The 21461-nt window shown below is 38.4% G+C and overlaps 1 protein-coding gene across 1 annotated transcript in view; it reads left to right on the forward strand.

Moving 5' to 3' along the window:
- LOC138322740 (glutathione hydrolase 1 proenzyme-like) overlaps positions 1-13016 on the forward strand; it is a 39639-nt gene extending 26623 nt beyond the window's left edge. Inside the window, exons 6-11 of the mRNA XM_069266822.1 lie at positions 2456-2605; positions 3063-3217; positions 3927-4114; positions 10778-11018; positions 11668-11781; positions 12835-13016. Coding sequence (XP_069122923.1) covers positions 2456-2605; positions 3063-3217; positions 3927-4114; positions 10778-11018; positions 11668-11781; positions 12835-12984 — 998 coding nt within the window. The 3' untranslated portion in view covers positions 12985-13016. The remainder of the gene's footprint in view (positions 1-2455; positions 2606-3062; positions 3218-3926; positions 4115-10777; positions 11019-11667; positions 11782-12834) is intronic.
- Positions 13017-21461: the final 8445 nt, after the last annotated feature.

Below are 21461 nucleotides of genomic sequence, written 5' to 3' on the forward strand. Positions count from 1 at the left end.
ACCGAATTAGATAAAATGATGTACCAAAATGACCACAATAGAACAATAAATGCACATTAGGATCCAATATGTGTAGTGATTTGAGCGCAGAAAATGAAAAATATAGGCTTTTTAATCTCAAAACTACTATTTTTTAGCAAAGGAGAAGGTACGACTCGAATATGGCCCCAAAATTAATTCTCCAGTAAAGAACAACATATTTTGCCATATAACGGTTGAATACATTTGCTAACACATTATATCCCGAAAATATCCCGCATGTGCCAATTATGTTCACTATGACGTCATCAACATGCAGTTTCCCGCCATTTTTCACAAAAATCCTTGAAAAATCATACTTTTTGAGTGGTTTTCTCTAAAAATGAATGTGGCCGCCTTCGTGGAGCAGAAAGAGATTTTCACACGTTGTGTATCTTGTATTTACGCATATCAATGCAAAATATAAAGTTGCTCCAAAGTGGCGGCCAAATCCATTTCAAGCCCTTTCTAACCTAAAGATGATGAATTTCTAGCAAAATTTGGCGAGAAGAGGAAAATCATCAATTTGATGACGTCATAGGTGGAGCACATCGTGTACATGGTTATAAAAAGTTATGTTTTGGTTAATGGCAAGTATGAGAGTATTTATTGATGTGATATTGATGTGGATCAGAGTTAATATTTTTCGGCCTGAAAAATTAAGGCCAAATACTGGTGCTATCATATCTACTCCTTTTTCATACTTTGCTTGACGCAGCAAATATGTTTACCAACAATAAACTATTATTCGTGACCAGTTATTTGACGTCTTATCAATTAGATGCAAAAGATGATTATTGTTATCCCACCATGAGGTTTATAAAACATCACACTAGGGATATGATTGTTATTATCCGAACTCCAAACCGCTCTGACACTACAGGTTATTATTATTACCTTAAATAGAACATTGACAATTGACGATTTATAATTAGAAAAAATGAATGTAAAGTTGACAGAATATCTAGGTGGAACATGTCACAGTTTCCTAACTTCAACATTTCCTATAAATAATCCATTTTCATGTTTGAAATTTTGTAGACTAGCAGCATCTAAAAAATAAATTTTACAGCACAACACATACTGATAGTGTAATAAATGTAACCTAAGCTAAGCCTGTGTTTCCGTTAATATCATTAACAGGTTCAAAAGCGTATGTGTCTTTGAAAATGAGCACTTGATCTATTAAGCAAAATGTCAGGTGGTTACTGCAATGTCACACATTTCTTTCACTGGTTCTCAATGATAATCATTGTGCCTGCTTTCTCCCCTCACTGCTCTATTCACTGAAGTGACTCGGCATGTCTGGTAGCTGGTGCATACAGTCCGAATCAGAGTAATCGAGATATTAGTGCTGTAATAATTCATTTTGAGACGCTTTTAGTCTACACGAATTCGAACATGAAAAATCTATTTTATATCTGTTAGGAAATTTTGAAGTCAAGATAAAAATTGTCAGGAAATTCTAAGACACCAGCAAACTGTAGTGGCAGCGGTTTGGAAAAAATAGCAATCATATGTCAAGTATACCCACCCAGTGATGTTTTGTGGTCCTGATATGTATATTTTGTTCTATTGTGGTCGTTTTGAGACCTCATTTGTCTAATTCGGTTGAAATTTGTCAATGTCATGACTATTTTTTTTAAACTTTTGTGTGAAATTCGAGATGGCGGTAATCTTGATGACGTTATAATCGGGAGTTCATCCCAGCTTATACAATGGTTTTTTTAACAATGTTTTTTATTCAATTTCAATTTTATAAACAACACATTACATATACAATACATGTACATTCAAACTTATAAGCATGCAACCATATCCATTTGTATAGAATTTGACAACTAAACATTAGTATAGGGTTGGCTATTTTATATGCCTTTACTTACTCGCTCACCCACATTTATAAAGACAGGACATACACAATGGGGGAGGGGGAGCTATATTAATTTTCAGACTCAGACTAGGTGGTTCACTGTTCACATGGTTCATGGAGTTTATTTAGCAGCACAAAAAGGTTTCATTTTATATAAGGATTCCGTGTAATTATGTGCATGTATATATATCTCCCAAATATAAAGATGCAAGTATATATATCCCAAGTTTTATTTTGAAACAAGTTTATCCCATGTTTCACTGGGCATTAATGTTATAATGGTTTTAGGTTTAAACAAGTACTGTTTAATTAATAGTAAAATAGGGTTATCTACTATCAAATCAGCATCATGAGAACTGAATTTAGCTTATGCAATGTTAACATTTGATTTATGATCAGTGGGTCATAAGGATACAGAAAAAATATTGTTTATGGTTTTTTTGGTTTTTTTTTTTTTTGGGGGGGGGGGGGGGGGTTCCATGTGGGATCCTCCTAGCCCATGTCCTAACAGTCTTCCATATAATCATCACTGATCGCAGACGCGTATTTTTCTTGATGGTTTAGGAGGTAATATAACCGAACAGGACCTACTTCACTACACAGCTGAAGTCAAAGATCCGTTGGTGATCCGTCTAAGTGACAACTCGACCGTTTACTCTCCTCCTCCGCCGTCTAGTGGTGCCGTCTACGCGATGATTCTCAATATCATTGATAGTAAGTACAATGTACCAGTATACTTTCATGTCATTTGTTTTATCATTTATATTTTATAACGATAGAAGGTTATTAATAACAACGATACTCGCGTATAATCAAATGTGTGTATAACATAGACTGTGATGATCTACCCATTCATTCTCTTTATTCCTCTCCCGTCCCACCCCTTGGCTACAAGAGACGTCCTTATGTTATGGAAATCAACATAACACATTAGGCAATGGTGATTATTTGGTTGATTTGGACAATACAAAATGATCAAATCCGAAGTGCCTGCTTGCGATTGCATTGGAGCTTAAAATCTCAAGAAAGCGTCTCCAAGCTAAAGTTTTAAACCTAAATGTGTTCAATCACTGGTAAATTATCTGATGTTCGTTAATTCTTATGACATATATTTGTATAATCAAATACTAGAAAGGTTTAAGTCAAGCCTTGCAATTCGTTTCACTTCCAGAATTCGGTATGACTGAAGATAGTATATCTACGCCACAGAAGAAAGTTTTGGCTTGGCATAGGATTGTAGAAGCATTCAAGTTTGCCTACGCAAAAAGGTTCAGTTTAGGTGATGGGGGTGGTGAGGACGATGACTTTCGGGCAAACCTTGACCAGGTAAGGAAACGGTTTAACATTCAAAAATAATGATTGTACACTTCCAACTTTTTGCCTGTAACTCTAATATGTTGTCACTCTTTTTAAATAACTAAATCACTAACTGAATAAATTATGACGATAATGATTAACGGTTATGTAAACATGTAATATGTGATTAATATGGTAATTTGATTATGTAATTCAAACTTCAATAATACTTCGTTTTTATGGTAGGAAATCCCTAGCTTATTTCCGAGACCGATCTATATTAAAGTCTTATTTCCAACGTCATTATCCAGTACGGTCTGATAGGCTAAATGACGATACTATTTAGATTAAATATTCTAATTGAAAAAAATATCCACAAATTTGACAATACAAATATGTACGTTCATAATCAGGATTTAATTGATGTACATGCATGTATGTATACAAATGTAATGAAATGACAAAACACCACAGAACATTCTTACTATTTTATATAAATCACACGGTAGATGAAATTGGCTTATAATGGAGACTATTTCATTCCCTGCAAGAACTTCCATGGCTCATTTTCAAAACCGGCCTATTTGCAATTCAGGCTTATTGTCGAGATCTTTGGATATCTTATCTAACTATCTAATTTTAAAAGAAATGTGAATTTTATTTTGAAAACAAATCTTCATATGCCATATATACATGTACAATATACTAAAATGAAATAACTATATAATGTTTGTTGCAGCTGGTGCAAAACATGACGTCAGATGATCTCGCTACCTATATAAGATCACGGATAGATGACAATAAGACACACGACGCCAAGTACTACCACCCGACTGTCCATGGCGTTACGGATTCTGGAACATCCCACCTGTCAGTGCTGGCTCCGAATGGAGATGCCGTGTCTGTCACCAGCACAGACAACCTATAGTAAGCGTGTCCATTTTGGCTTTGGGATTATAACACTAACACAGACATCCTGTAGTAAGCGTTTCCATTTCGGGGTTGGGACTATACTACTGACACAGACAACCTGTAGTAAATGTGTCCATTTCGGGGTTGGGACTATACCACAGACACAGACAACCTGTAGTAAGTGTGTCCATTTTGGGGTTGGGACTATAACACTAACACAGACATCCTGTATTTAGCGTGTCCATTTCGGGTTGGGACTATACCACTGACACAGACAACCTGTAGTAAGTGTGTCCCTTTCGGGGCTGGGACTATACCACTGACACAGACAACCTGTAGAAAGTGTGTCCCTTTCGGGGCTGGGACTATACCACTGACACAGACAACCTGTAGTAAGTGTGTCCCTTTCGGAGCCGGGCCTATAAGTGTGTTCCTTCCGGGGCCGGGATTATAACACTTACGCAGACAACCTGTAGTAAGTGTGTCCCTCTTCGGGGCCGGAACTATAACACTAACTCAGACAACCTATAGTAAGTGTGTCCCTTTCGGGGCCGGGACTATAACACTAACGCAGACAACCTATAGTAAGTGTGTCCCTTTCGGGGCCGGAACTATAACACTAACGCTGACAACTTGTAGTAATTGTGCCCCTTTTGGTGCCAGGACTATAAAACTAACGCAAACAACCTGTAGTAAGTGTGTCCCTTTCGGGGCCGGGACTATAACACTAACGCAGACAACCTGAAGTAAGTGTGTCCAATTTCGGGTTGGGACTATAACACTAACGCAGACCACCTATAGTAAGTGTGTCCCTTTCGGGGCCGGAACTATAACACTAACGCTGATAACTTGTAGTAATTGTGTCCCTTTTAGTGCCAGGACTATAATACTAACGCAGACAACCTGTAATAATTGTGTCCCTTTCGGGGCCGGAACTATAACACTAACACAGACAACCTGTAGTAAGTGTGTCCCTTTCGGGGCTGGGACTATAATACTAACACAGAACACTTGTAGTTCTTTCGGGACCGGGACTAAACCACTGACACAGACAACCTTGTAGTCCTTTCGGGACCGGGACTAAAACACTGACACAGACAACCTGTAGTAAGTGTGTCCCTTTCGGGGCTGGGACTATACCACTGACACAGACAACCTGTAGTAAGTGTGTCCCTTCCGGGGCCGGGACTATAACACTTACGCAGACAACCTGTAGTAAGTGTGTCCCTTTCGGGGCCAGGCCTATAAGTGTGTTCCTTCCGGGGCCGGGACTATAACACTAACGCAGACAACCTGTAGTAAGTGTGTCCCTTTCGGGGCCGGGACTATACCACTGACACAGACAACCTGTAGTAAGTGTGTCCCTTTCGGGGCCGGGACTATAACACTTACGCAGACAACCTGTAGTAAGTGTGTCCCTTTCGGGGCTGGGACTATACCACTGACACAGACAACCTGTAGTGAGTGTGTTCCTTTCGGGGCCGGGACTATAACACTTACGCAGACAACCTGTAGTAAGTGTGTCCCTTTCGGGGCCAGGCCTATAAGTGTGTTCCTTCCGGGGCCGGGACTATAACACTAACGCAGACAACCTGTAGTAAGTGTGTCCCTTTCGGGGCCGAGAATATAACACTAACACAGAACACTTGTAGTAAGTGCGTCCCTTTCGGAAGCCGGGACTATAACACTGACACAGACAACCTGTAGAAAGTGTGTCCCTTTCGGGGCTGGGACTATACCACTGACACAGACAACCTGTAGTAAGTGTGTCCCTTTCGGAGCCAGGCCTATAAGTGTGTTCCTTCCGGGGCCGGGATTATAACACTTACGCAGACAACCTGTAGTAAGTGTGTCCCTTTCGGGGCCGGGACTAAACCACTGACACAGACAACCTTTAGTAAGTGTGTCCCTTTCGGGGCCGGGACTATAACACTTACGCAGACAACCTGTAGTAAGTGTGTTCCTTTCGGGGCTGGGACTATACCACTGACACAGACAACCTGTAGTGAGTGTGTTCCTTCTGGGGCCGGGACTTAACACTTACGCAGACAACCTGTAGTAAGTGTGTCCCTTTCGGGGCCAGGCCTATAAGTGTGTTCCTTTCGGGGCCGGGACTATAACACTAACGCAGACAACCTGTAGTAAGTGTGTCCCTTTCGGGGCTGAGAATATAACACTAACACAGAACACTTGTAGTAAGTGCGTCCCTTTCGGAGCCGGGACTATACCACTGACACAGACAACCTGTAGAAAGTGTGTCCCTTTCGGGGCTGGGACTATACCACTGACACAGACAACCTGTAGTAAGTGTGTCCCTTTCGGAGCCGGGCCTATAAGTGTGTTCCTTCCGGGGCCGGGATTATAACACTTACGCAGACAACCTGTAGTAAGTGTGTCCCTCTTCGGGGCCGGAACTATAACACTAATTCAGACAACCTATAGTAAGTGTGTCCCTTTCGGGGCGGACATATAACACTAACACAGACAACCTGTAGTAAGTGTGTCCCTTTCGGGACCGGAACTATACCACTAACGCAGACAACCTATAGTAAGTGTGTCCCTTTCGGGGCCGGAACTATAACACTAACGCTGACAACTTGTAGTAATTGTGCCCCTTTTGGTGCCAGGACTATAATACTAACGCAAACAACCTGTAATAAGTGTGTCCCTTTCGGGGCCGGGACTATAACACTAACGCAGACAACCTGAAGTAAGTGTGTCCAATTTCGGGTAGGGACTATAACACTAACGCAGACCACCTATAGTAAGTGTGTCCCTTTCGGGGCCGGAACTATAACACTAACGCTGATAACCTGTAGTTATTGTGCCCCTTTTAGTGCCAGGACTATAATACTAACGCAGACAACCTGTAATAATTGTGTCCCTTTCGGGGCCGGAACTATAACACTAACACAGACAACCTGTAGTAAGTGTGTTCCTTCCGGGGCCGGGACTATAACACTTACGCAGACAACCTGTAGTAAGTGTGTCCCTTTCGGGGCTGGGACTATACCACTGACACAGACAACCTGTAGTAAGTGTGTCCCTTTCGGAGCCGGGTCTATAAATGTGTTCCTTTCGGGGCCGGGATTATAACACTTACGCAGACAACCTGTAGTAAGTGTGTCCCTCTTCGGGGCCGGAACTATAACACTAACTCAGACAACCTATAGTAAGTGTGTCCCTTTCGGGGCCGGGACTATAACACTAACGCAGACAACCTGTAGTAAGTGTGTCCCTTTCGGGGCCGGGACTATAACACTAACGCAGACAACTTGTAGTAATTGTGCCCCTTTTGGTGCCAGGACTATAATACTAACGCAAACAACCTGTAATAAGTGTGTCCCTTTCGGGGCCGGGACTATAACACTAACGCAGACAACCTGAAGTAAGTGTGTCCAATTTCGGGTTCGGACTATAACACTAACGCAGACCACCTATAGTAAGTGTGTCCCTTTCGGGGCCGGAACTATAACACTAACGCTGACAACTTGAAGTAAGTGTGTCCCTTTCGGGGCCTGGACTATAACACTTACGCAGACAACCTGTAATAAGTGTGTCCCTTTCGGGGCCGGGACTATAACACTAACACAGACAACCTGTAGTAAGTGTGTCCCTTTCGGGGCTGGGACTATAATACTAACACAGAACACTTGTAGTCCTTTCGGGACCGGGACTAAACCACTGACACAGACAAGCTGTAGTAAGTGTACATGTGTCCCTTTCGGGGCCGGGACTATAACACTTACGCAGACAACCTGTAGTAAGTGTGTCCCTTTCGGGGCTGGGACTATACCACTGACACAGACAACCTGTAGTAAGTGTGTCCCTTTCGGGGCCAGGCCTATAAGTGTGTTCCTTCCGGGGCCGGGACTATAACACTAACGCAGACAACCTGTAGTAAGTGTGTCCCTTTCGGGGCCGGGACTAAACCACTGACTCAGACAACCTTTAGTAAGCGTGTCCCTTTCGGGGCCGGGACTATAACACTTACGCAGACAACCTGTAGTAAGTGTGTCCCTTTCGGGGCTGGGACTATACCACTGACACAGACAACCTGTAGTGAGTGTGTTCCTTCCGGGGCCGGGACTATAACACTTACGCAGACAACCTGTAGTAAGTGTGTCCCTTTCGGGGCCAGGCCTATAAGTGTGTTCCTTTCGGGGCCAGGACTATAACACTAACGCAGACAACCTGTAGTAAGTGTGTCCCTTTCGGGCCGGGACTAAACCACTGACACATACATCCTGTTGTAAGTGTGTCCCTTTCGGGGCTGGGACTATACCACTGACACAGACAACCTGTAGTAAGTGTGTCCCTTTCGGGGCTGGGACTATAACACTAACACAGACAACCTATAGTAAGTGTGTCCCTTTCGGGGCCGGGACTATAACACTAACATAGACAACCTGTAGTAAGTGTGTCCCTTTCGGGGCCAGGCCTATAAGTGTGTTCCTTCCGGGGCAGGGACTATAACACTAACGCAGACAACCTGAAGTAAGTGTGTCCCTTTCGGGGCCAAACCTATAATACTAGCACAGACAACCTGTAGTAAGTGTGTCCCTCTTCGGGGCCGGAACTATAACACTAACTCAGACAACCTATAGTAAGTGTGTCCCTTTCGGGGCCGGGACTATAACAATAACTTAGACAACCTATAGTAAGTGTGTCCCTTTCGGGGCGGGACTATAACACTAACACAGACAACCTGTAGTAAGTGTGTCCCTTTCGGGGCGGGACTATAACACTAACGCAGACAACCTGAAGTAAGTGTGTCCCTTTCGGGGCCAAACCTATAACACTAACTCAGACAACCTATAGTAAGTGTGTCCCTTTCGGGGCCGGGACTATAACAATAACTTAGACAACCTATAGTAAGTGTGCCCCTTTCGGGGCCGGTACTATAACACTAACGCAAACAACCTGTAGTGTGTCCCTTTCAGAGCCGGGACTATATCACTACCGCAGGTAACCTGTAGTGTGTCCCTTTCGGGGCCGGGACTATAACACTAACTCAGACAACGTGTAGTAAGTGTGTCCCTTTCGGGACCGGGACTATAACACTAACGCAGACAACCTGTAGTGTGTCCCTTTCGGGGCCGGGACTATAACACTAACTCAGACAACCTGTATTTAGCGTGTCCATTTCGGGGCCGGAACTATAACACTTACGCAGACAACCTATAGTAAGCGTGTCCCTTTCGGGGCCGGGACTATAACACTAACGCAGACAACCTGTAGTGTGTCCCTTTCGGGGCCGGGACTATAACACTAACACAGACAACCTGTAGTAAGTGTGTCCCTTTCGGGGCCGGAACTATAACACTAACGCAGACAACCTGTAGTAAGTGTGTCCCTTTCGGGGCCGGGACTATAACACTAACGCAGACAACCTGTAGTAAGTGTGTCCCTTTCGGGGCCGGGACTATAATACTAACACAGACAACCTGTAGTAAGTGTGTCCCTCTTCGGGGCCGGAACTATAACACTAACACAGACAACCTGTAGTAAGTGTGTCCCTTTCGGGGCCGGAACTATAACACTAACTCAGACAACCTGTAGTAAGTGTGTCCCTTTCGGGGCCGGGACTATAACACTAACACAGACAACCTGTAGTAAGTGTGTCCCTTTCGGGGCCAAACCTATAACACTAACACAGACAACCTGTAGTAAGTGTGTCCCTTTCGGGGCCAAACCTATAACACTAACACAGACAACCTGTAGTAAGTGTGTCCCTTTCGGGGCCAAACCTATAACACTAACACAGACAACCTGTAGTAAGTGTGTCCCTTTCGGGGCCGGGACTATAACACTAACACAGACAACCTGTAGTAAGTGTGTCCCTTTCGGGGCCAAACCTATAACACTATCTCAGACAACCTGTAGTAAGTGTGTCCCTTTCGGGGCCGGGACTATAACACTAACACAGACAACCTGAAGTAAGTGTGTCCCTTTCGGGGCCGGGACTATAACACTAACACAGACAACCTGTAGTAAGTGTGTCCCTTTCGGAGCCAGGACTATAACACTAACGCAGACAACCTGTAGTAAGTGTGTCCCTTTCGGGCCGGGACTATAACACTAATGCAGATAATCTGTAGTAAGTGTGTCTCTGTGTCCCTTTCGGGGCAGTGACTATAACACTAATACAGACAACCTCGATATTCCAGGGGTTCCGATATTACGATATCTTCACCCCTGGACTATATTATAGTAAAACTGGAGGCACCAGAACAGTAAAGGTAATTCAGTCCTTTGATATACATCAAAAGAGCCGTATAACGGTACACCGTGGTTGACTGTGTGGCTTTGAAGTTGGGCGTCGCTCTCCCTGTATTCTTCAATGGAAATCTTTGCTAGCTTGTGATTGGTCAAATTTTTTCCGCTGAGCTGCCTTCAATTTCACTATGAGATAGTGGCGAAAAGAAATTTCACTTTGGCGAAAATTTTAGCGGCAGAATTTCAAAAGCTTGTGTGAACCCTGCCAGCACACACTATCCATACGTGTAGACTGCAACTGTTAACAGTACATGTATTATAGTTACATCTGGTTAGGAAAACCAGGATAGGCATTAACGGTAGAAACATAGAAAGGACGATGTTGAGTTGATATGATTTTATTTCTTATCTTTAGTCCTTCCTTCTTTGACTTAATCGTTGCCCCTTGTTGCTTGATAGTTTTGGATCCCTTGTTGTTGGAAGTCGGACAGGGATTATATTCAATTGTCAAATGGATGACTTTGCCACTCCAAACAAGACAAACCACTTCGGTGTCCCTGCCTCGGAAGCCAACTTCATCAAGCCATTCAAACGTCCCTTTTCCTCTATGTGTCCGAGTATCGTCACAGACAGTAAAGGAGTGGTCAAACTGGTGGTCGGGGCAGCAGGAGGAACTAAAGCTACAACAGCGGCCGCACTTGTGAGCTCTGACTTTTAATTACATTGAAAATTGAATCGAATAAACTCTTGGTAACACACCTTCAGATATTAGCGCGCTGCTAATTCATTGGCTGTAACACACCTTCAGATATTCGCGCGCTGCTAATTCATTGGCTGTAACACACCTTCAGATATTCGCGCGCTGCTAATTCATTGGTTGGAATATCAGCTATATGTAGTAGTAAGTTAAGACAATGCAGTCGGATAAAGACATTGGTACTAATTTATAATAGCAACTGTACAAGTAACCGTACTCGTACATGTACTATGCTACTATTTAGGGCCTTTTTCGCGCTGTAACACAGCTAAATGATAGAATCGTCATTTAAGTAGTTTATACGCTTCAATTTGATATTTCGTACTTTCGAGGTAATCTTAATCTTTTGGGGCCACAATGGCTGAGTGGTTAAAATGTTCCGACATATTCCCTCAAGTCCTCCACCTCTGGGTTGTGAATTCGAATCCCATATTGGGCAGTTGCAATGTACTGAGCGCTGGACGGTGTTTTTCTCTGAGTACCCTGGTTTTCCTCCACCATTAAATCTCGTGCGTCCTTACATGACCCTGGCTGTTGACGGGATATGAAACTACAGAAACCAAAATTAAGACAAATGTTTTGATTGTTGTAGGTGACGATAAAGACCCTTATGTTCGGTATGGGTATAAAAGAGGCTATTGACGAACGTCGACTCCATCACCAGCTGTTCCCAGAGCAAATCATGTCTGAACCAGGATTTCCTGAGGTATCGTAATACTGGTCCTTTCTCACGATTTGGTCTTGGTTTTGTTGGACGATCTTATTAAAATTATACTTACAGTTCCATACGCTCAAATACAAGGGCTAACGTAGAACAGCTTTGTGGAGAAGAATTACTAGTCTGTTAGGTATACTTTTCCTAAAATCTAATGATGTAATCAACACACATGTTGGTGATATCTTAATAACCGTTTACTCACCATTTTGATACAATTGGTGATACCCAGATATACTAACTTGATGGTTTGATGATTGGAAAATCCTATTATCAATCAAATAAGGGGAACACGATAATAGAAATTGCACTGACGAGAAATATAAGAGTCGCTTTGGCAATGTGAAATATTGTTAACATTTCCTGAGTTCATGTAATCTAAACGGCTGCATATATTTCTTTATAAAATATATTCTGATAAAATTTACTTGTATGATTTTGTTCTTATCGGTTTTGGCTGAATTTCTTTAGTTTTGTTTGTTTGTTTGTTTACCAAGAAACATTCTAAAAAGAAACGATAAATGTTAAAAAATGATATTATTTTCATACTTAACCAACTATGGTATACGTCTTTGGTAAATGATCACATAGCTGCTAAAGGCTTTAGTTAATTTTCGGCGCCGAATACTTCCAACCTATAACTATTTTATGAAAATGCTAAACAGATAGATTTACAAAATTGGATATATTCCTAGAGGAAATTGTAATAGACTACTGCATATCTTTTGTATTACATATTTAAAGTATTGATGTTTGACAATTTTTCTATTACCATTATAGCATACAATCTAATACATATATAATGATAATTGCAATAGTGCCTTTTCAAGTGTGTGTTCCTTTGGGAATGAGGGTGTAAATTGTCACAAAATAGATGTTTCAATCGTGGCGCAATGTAACACACAATAGGTACATTTCTGAGCACTCGCATACTGATATTCATTGTCTTGGACGTCTCTTTAAGATGACGTAGAATAAATGTAGCTAATACAGTGTTTTGTTTACACTTATAAGAGGATAACGTTTTTATCATATATTTGACAGGAAACGTTGGCCGCACTTGGTAATATAGGCCACAATATTACAGAGGATGTGAGCAAATCGGTAATACAGGCAATTCTTCAACGTCGGGAGGGAGAAGTAACGGCCAACTGTGACTTCCGGAAGGTCAGCGGATACCCTGACGGCTTCTAATATACATGCAAATGAAATATTCAAATCATCTGCTCCATCGAGTTTGTCATTAATGTGAATATTGAAAGCTGAAAAATAAAGCTTTGGTGATAATGAAAGACATTCTCCCATCCAGTACAAGAAGCATTCTACCCAACTACTCCCTTATTAGCTCAAGCTCAAATCGGATCACTTGGTGTTTTTGAAATAAAAAAAAAAACATTACCACAACGGTTTGTTAGATAAGGTCCACATGAGTATACAAGGTTTCCTATAGATTATGTTTCTAAGTCAATAATTTGTTTAATTCAGAAATAAAATAGCAAGCTTTCATTTCCAAAATGCATGCGATCTTTTCATTTGTTAATAAAAACAACTATCAAAACATATATAGATAATTTTAGCAATTTGATTCATGAAAGACGCATGTTTGTAAAGGGCGGTCAAATGACGTTATCCTTGACATTTGAGCAAATAGTATCGGAGATGATTCTAATTTTTAGGTTACCTGAGACGAAGTCTCAAGTGACCTATTCTAATCGCCTTTTGTCCGTCGTCGTCCGTCGTCGTGCGTCGTGCGTCGTCCGTCGTATGTCCGTAAACAATTTACATTTTCGACTTCTTCTCCAAAACTGCTGAAGCAATTTCAATGAAATTTTGCACAAACCTTCTAAGGCATAAGGCCAATCAAAATTGTGAATTATATGGTCCCCACCCCCCAGGGAGCTATGGGAGGGGCCAAAAGGGGTAAAATTGACTAAAATTTCAAAAATCTTCTTCTCCACTAACAGATGTGATGGAATTAAATACTCTTCATAGATAGAAAGGTCCTAAGGTCCTTTACAAAAATTGTGAATTATATGACCCTGGGGTCCCAGGTTTCCCCCTGGGGAGGGGGTTAAGTTTACTATAGTTTATATAGGGAAAACACATTTTTGAGTATTATTTGATCATTTGTAATAGGAAATGAGTCAAATATTGTCTAAATTATCAGTATGAGATGGCCATTGAACCCTATTAACCATTTTTCCATACCTGACCCCAAGGGGCCTTAGGGGCGGGGTCAAAATGGGTCAAATAGGCTATAACTTCAAAAATCTACTTCTGAAATTCTGGAAATGGCAGAATCACATACTCTTCATAGATGGAAAGGTCTTGAGGTCCTCTACAAAAATTGTGAATTATATGACCCTGGGGTCTCACGTTTCCCCCTGGGGAGGGGGTCAAGTTTACTATAGTTTATATAAGGAAAACACATTTATGAGCATTTTTTGCTCAATTTTCATAGTAAATGAGTCAAAATTGTTTAGAATTATTAGCCTTCGAGATAACATTTTAATATCATATATATATTGGTCCTGGTCAACGCCCTCGGGGCAGAGGGGCGGGGCCAAAAGGGGCAAATAGGCTAAAACTTTAAAAAATCTTCTTCTTAAATACTGGAAATGGTAGAATCAAATACTCTTCATAGATGGACAGGTCTTAAGGTGTTTTATGAAAATTGTGAATTATATGACCCTGGGGTCTCATGTTTCCCCCTGGGGAGGGGGTCAAGTTTACTATAGTTTATATAGAGAAAACACATTTATGAGCATTTTTTGCTAAATTTTCATAGGAAAGGAGTCAAACTTGTTTAATCTATATTGGTCCTCGTCAACCCCCTCGGGGCAGAGGGGCGGGGCCAAAAGGGGCAAATAGGCTAAAACTTTAAAAATCTTCTTCTTAAATACTGGAAATGGTAGGATCAAATACTCATCATAGATGGATAGTTCTTAAGGTGTTTTATATAAATTGTGAATTATATGACCCTTGGGTCTCAGGTTTCCCCCTGGGGAGGGGGTCAAGTTTACTTTAGTTTATATAGGAAAAACACATTTATGAACATTATTTGCCTAGATTTCATAAGAAATTAGTCAAACTGGGTTACAATTATTAATCTGAAATAGCATTTTAACATCATATCCATATTTGTCCTGGCCGAACCTCAGGGGCCAGAGGGGTGGGGCCAAAAGGGGTCAAAATGGTAATTTCAAAAAACTTCGTTTTGAATTCACAGATTTGATGGAACCAGATACTCTTGATAGATTGGAAGGTCTTAAGGCCTTTTACAAAACATTGTGAATATCATATGGCCCTGGGATCTCAGATTTTCCCCTGGGGAAGGCGTCAAATTTATTATAGTTTATATAGGAAAAACACATTTAGGAACAGTATTTGCTTAGTTTTCATAGGAAATAAGTCAATCTGGGTTAGAATTATTAGCCTGAGATAGCATTTTAACATCATATCCATATTGGTCCTGGCCGACCCTCAGGGGCCAGAGGGGTGGGGCCAAAAGGGGTCAAAATGGATATTATTTCAAAAATCTTTCTTCTGAATCAACAGATTTGATGGAACCAAATAATCGTCATAGATTAAAAAGTCTAATTTATAAAATCACTGACTGACTTCAAGGGCCTGATGGGCAAATATATAGTGTTTATATGCATGTCTTTGTTTCATTCTGTATCTGAACTCAGGTGACCGCTAAAGCCCATGGGCCTCTTGTTTAATGTTTTAATTGATGGATTGGACAACACTGTTTGGTGTTGTGATTACCGCCAGTAATTCTGGTAGTACGCCCATGTGTCGTAAGCACATTAGTTTCCCGCAACAAGCTGCCGCACGCTTGCAGCAAAGTTTGTCTTATTTAAAATTGCAGTTATCTACAGGCCTTCATGTATTTGAATATGCCAGTTTCAAATATGCAATTTAGTTAAATTTAAAAATATTTGTCATGCAATTAATTCTAATTCTAATAATTAAAGGGTCACTAACTTTCCGAAACGGCTTTTAATTTTTGAAATGGGAATGTTAAACGAAATTAATAATTTTATAGAGTCACAAAAGTTATTAACTTATCGTTAATACAACACTTACTATCACCTTCTGATCAATTTAATTTGATAAAATTTAATGTTAATTTTCATAAAGCGGGTCGTTTTGTTTCTCGCCGTCATCCTAAATACCGCGCGTCGATTGATTATCATTGCGCCAGACGGCAAAACAGCAGTATGAAACTTCACTGCTAACATAGTTTACACAGGAAATCCTGCATTAGGTTGGTGTTGTAACATCCCCTTACGCCATTAATATACATTTTCGTATATTATTATTGTTTTTAATAAACTTTTATTTTTTTTTTGACAAAGGTAGTGGGCCTTTAAGTATTCTACGATTTACAAAAGATTACTAACTGTTATAGTATCTTCTTCATTATACATGTAGTTCATTAGATAAATCGATGCTTCATCAAACATTGGTTGGTTATAATGCACCATTTTCACTACATAAATCTTTTTGCATCTCCTGTAAGTGCTATGTTTAGCATCTTAAGTTCATTATGTGCCTAACATATACACGGCAATGTTTTGATAAGCGTAATTGCTAAATAGGGCGATTAGACACAAAAATTAGATATTAATGAATTTAAAACAAAATGTATCAATCAAGCTAAAAGATTTGCGGAATGATGAATCTGTTAGTGGCACGTGGCACATAAGCCACGTGTGAGAAAATCTACGTAACTGCTGTAAACATACATGTTGACTTCTGTTTTAAAACTTCTAAGCTTAGTTATTCATGAAGAATCTTGTAATACTATCAATTTAATAAATCGATTGTTATCATAACCTACTTTGATGCTTCCATATCGAACAATTAAGTCAATATTAAGATAAAAAGATTTCAAAATGACTTCCACACCGGACCGGAAGACGAATAGGCGAAAATTAAGGTTTGTTAATTTTCGTAGACGAAAAGACGAAATTTAAGCTTTGTTAATTTTCGTCTTTTCGCGGCGAAAAGACGAAAAGACGAGATTTTTGAAGGCGAAAAGACGAGAATCAAAATCGCTAATTAGCGTATATCACTTTCGTCTTTTCGTGTTTGAATTTTCGTCTTTTCGCTGCGAAAAGACGAAATTCAGCATAAAGACGAAATTTAAATTTGTTAAATTTCGTCTTTTCGGGGCGAAATTCACCTGAAATTGACCAGAAATTCTGGTTAATTTCAGGTGAAATTCAGATCAAGATTTTTTGACCTGAAATTCTGGTCATTTTCTGGTCAATTTCAGGTTAAGATTTTTTTACCTGAATTTCAGGTCAAATTTCAAGAGAAATTCTGGTCAATTTCAGGTGAAGATTTCTTGACCTGAAATTCAGGTCAAATTTCATGCGAAATTCTGGTGAATTTCAGGTGAATTTCTGGTCAATATCAGGTCAATTTCAGGTAAAAAAATCTTTACCTGAAATTCAGATTTTTTTATATGGGAATTTTAAGAAGATCTAATGGACAATTTGGCGACCATTTTGAAATTGTGTCATTTATCGCTTTGAGTATAGAGCCACAGTTTTACCATATTTTACTGAAATTGTTTTTACATGTACTTAAATCATCACTGCGCCAGCATTTTTAGCTGTATCATTTTTGTTGTAATCTGTACTAGGTTCGTGGCAATTAAAATATTAAACATTAATGTGTGAAATGATACACTTTTGTCACTTTATTTTACATTTAATGGTAATTTGAGTACTTTAACTTTTCTCTCTAAAATACTAAAAAAAAATCATCAACAAAAAACAAAAACAAAACAAAAAACTGTACAATATGTGGGAGAGAGAAATGTATCGAGGCCTTTCAGGCCCGAGATCTGTTCTCTCTCCCACAAATTGTACAGTTTGAGGCTTATCTCTAACGTAAAACATAGTAAGTCTTAAAGTACACTTTCATTTCTAATATAAGCCAGTTTTTTGCCTTTGTCTATGAGCTCAGGTAACTCTATCAATGTGCATTCAACCGTGACAAATCTGATATAGACAATGGCAACATAGAAGTACCTTTGCCTGTGTTATATGTGATGAATAGCATTCATGAAGGGAATGCATGAAGCATGCTTTTGGGTTGAACAACTATCTGTAAATTCATTTTCACCATGTCCACCAACAGTGATGGAGGGATATTTATTACTTTCTCAATTTAAGCGATAAGATGACTTTAGTGACTTTTATTACTAAAAGGACATTTCTTTCCTATGTCTGATGTGGTAATGAAATGTCATATGAAATTAGACTTGCAATTTAGGCGTTTGTTTGAAAGTGTTTTGCTAAAATGATCGCATATAACAGTGATTTCCAGGCTAGATCAAAACAGTCGGTGTTCCTAGAACTTTCACTGAATTCAGAGGATTTAAAATTTCAACTTCTCTAGGGACAATTTTGGATTTATTTGTACCATGTGCAATTTCATTAAACAAGCTAATGGGATTTAGGTGAAATTCTGAATTATTGTTGAAACAACACCAAAATAAGTTTAAAACTACAGTATAGATGATTTAATTTAATATTAAAAGTGGAGTAAAAAAACAACAAGGTTTCATGAAGCGGAAATTGGAGTTAATGCTGTAGACAAGTGTTAAATGTGAAATATATCATAATACAGAGGAAACCTCTATCTGGGATATATACAGAAATTCTGTGGATGTGTTTAATTCCGTGTCAATAGTGGATTAAATTCTCTTTATATTCATTGCAATGGATTTGTTCGTCATTTGGATTAAAAAAATAATGGAATATTCCGACAGGTTGTGTGTTGTGTGTTAACATAATTATAGGATTATGCATGGAGATATATACTCATCCGTATGTGTAACTCTCCCATATACAATGTATGCAACCTTTTACTGTCTTATAAGTGACTGTCTTATATTAGAGTCAGATTTCAGATTTCAGATTTTATTTCACTCTCAGACATACAAGTATGTAACAGGAGGTCACTATACATAATATAAACATGCTACTATATTGGGCCCATAGCGCAACAGTGCATTACAATATGTATTAGCGATTTACATGCTCAATCAAAAGTTTTTCATCTTTTTTTTTCAAAAACTTGCATGTATTTGTCAGAACAGTTATGTTACATATAGTAAACAGACCTTTCATTTTTATAACACTATGGTTTCTATAATAGTAACTTGGTATATACGATTTCTCGTAAACGTTTCAACATTTCATTACTGCATTGAAACAAATAATGATATTCGTTTCCAATATCAGTAAAACATAGATTACAAGTTCTATTTACTTCAGGGGTCCCAGTCAATTTTCCAGTTTCTATAGGTAAGTGCATGTTCGAGGTTCTGAATTCTATGATGATTTGTCTATCTATTGGCTTTAATTTCACAAGATACTGTTCAAATTCAAAATTACTTTTAAAAATAGAATAAGTACGACCTCTTGATAAATTCTCTATATCATTAAACCATTTTTTTTGTACAAATTGATCTTGTAATCTTTGTTTTACGATAGATTTTAAATATTCTCTATTATATGTACATTCATTCTGGAAGTCCCTTATATAATTAAAACCGGTTTCTTCAAAATTATTTTTAACATTATGCATCTATTCGAATTCCATGACATTATTTGTTTGCAAGTTTAACATCAACTTATATATATTACTTGAAAGATTATCAGTAGTAATCAATTTATGCGAGAACATAATAATTCTGTTTTTAACTTCAACATAGTGAGGGAATCTCCCTAAATCACCATATAATCCAGGAGTTATTTAAGTACAAAAACAACAATAGATAACATCACACTTATGTTTTAACAAAAGCTTAATACCAGGACTTTTTCTATAAAGGGTGAAATTTGGCTTTAATCTATTGTGTATTATCAAATCGGCAGAATTCCCATAAAATTCAATATTTTGTCAACTAGGTATCTTTGAGTGACAACAGCTCAAAAACCGAGCACAAGGATATATGTTTTTTTTTCTCTCATTTTCTTTTATGGTATGACCTCCAATTTCCAAAAATCTATATGAGAAAAAAAGTTTGATACAATTTTTTTTAACTTTTCAGATAGTACATCATCATCATGAAGTCAGTTTTCCTTATTCAGTTTCATTACAAATTAAAGTGTATATAGACACATTATATTTACTAGATTCAACGAATATAATACAGAATGGGACAAATTACAAACTTTTATTCACAACTTCACATCTTAATGGCTTGACATTTCATTAGCTGTGGCAAATAAATCCTTGGCTGTGGAAATATTAATTATTTATTATTATTTTTTTTTTTATTTTTTTTTTTTATTTTTTATTTTCCAAACAATGTTTTAACAAAGACTACATTTGCCACATATATATGCACATTACTCCAATTTCCTTCCATTCTGGCATTTTCCTCTCATACACTAGAAATTACATTGTTTTTTATTATTATTTATGAAAAGGGGGCAGGGGGTAAGAAAAAAATAGATAGGGAGGGGGTAAGGGGTAAAGGGGGATAAGGGTATGAAGGGGTGGTATATAAACCAATAAATAAACAATTAACATAAGGGGAGAGATAGAAAAGGAAAAAAAGGACAGAAAATGGATATCACTTCACAGATTTATACAAATGTATACATAGTGCAAGAATGACACTTGGAAAACATGTATAAATAGCTATTTCATTTCAATTTAAAATATGGACAAACTGTCAAGGGTTTGCAAGTTCCACTAGTTTTAACCATTTTTGCCAATCTTTATTGAATCTATTAAGTTATTTTTTTCCTTAACCAAAAGCTATATACTTTTGAACATAGTAATACTCTATAATAGAGTTTAAAAAACTGTCACATTTAATGAACATGTAGCATATGGGCATCTAGTTTTGTAAATATAATATTTAATATAAAGAACAATTTCATTATCTATCCTATGGTATATACAATTTTGATCTTGTTTCCCAAAAAGCATAGTTTCTTTATTAATAGCAAAAGGAATAAAATGAATATCCAAAAGGTTTTCAAAATTGGCTAAAAAGTGAACTTCAGAGCATTTCCCAAAAAGATGTATGATTGTCTCTCTTTCTAATGCACATAGCATACAATGAGGATTATTTGAAAGACCAATTTTACAAAGATATGTATCAGTTGTTAGAATATGATGGGAAATTCTGAACTGAAGCCATTAAGTTTAGTATTATTAGTAGACATGAAAGGTATATTGTATACTTGTTTCCACATTTCTTGAGCATAGTCAAAAGAGTTTCTCCATTTATACTGGCCAGCTATAGCCGTATCATTTTTAACTAGAACTCTGTAAAAATCTTGAACTCCGCGGTTATTTTTCAATATTAATTCAAGGCTAAAAGGAATAATTGGGTAAAATAATTTTTCATTTGGTACATATACATTTTTCAGATACTTTTTAATGCTAGATATAAGTCCATGATACTGAAGATAATTACTTATTGCACTATAAATATTACAGAATTCGTCATATGTAAAGAAAGAATATGGAGACACACTTTTTAACAAGTCTTATGGTTATGATTCCTTTTCTAAACCAAGTTATGTGAAAAACAGTTTTATTTCCAAAAATAATATTTTTGTTGTACCACTGGAATTTTGAATACAGAGTATTCTTCTTTGATCTTAATTTGTACCACGCTGTAA

The sequence above is a fragment of the Argopecten irradians genome, chromosome 5 (genome assembly GCF_041381155.1).
Source record: "Argopecten irradians isolate NY chromosome 5, Ai_NY, whole genome shotgun sequence".
Lineage (NCBI taxonomy): Eukaryota > Metazoa > Mollusca > Bivalvia > Pectinida > Pectinidae > Argopecten > Argopecten irradians.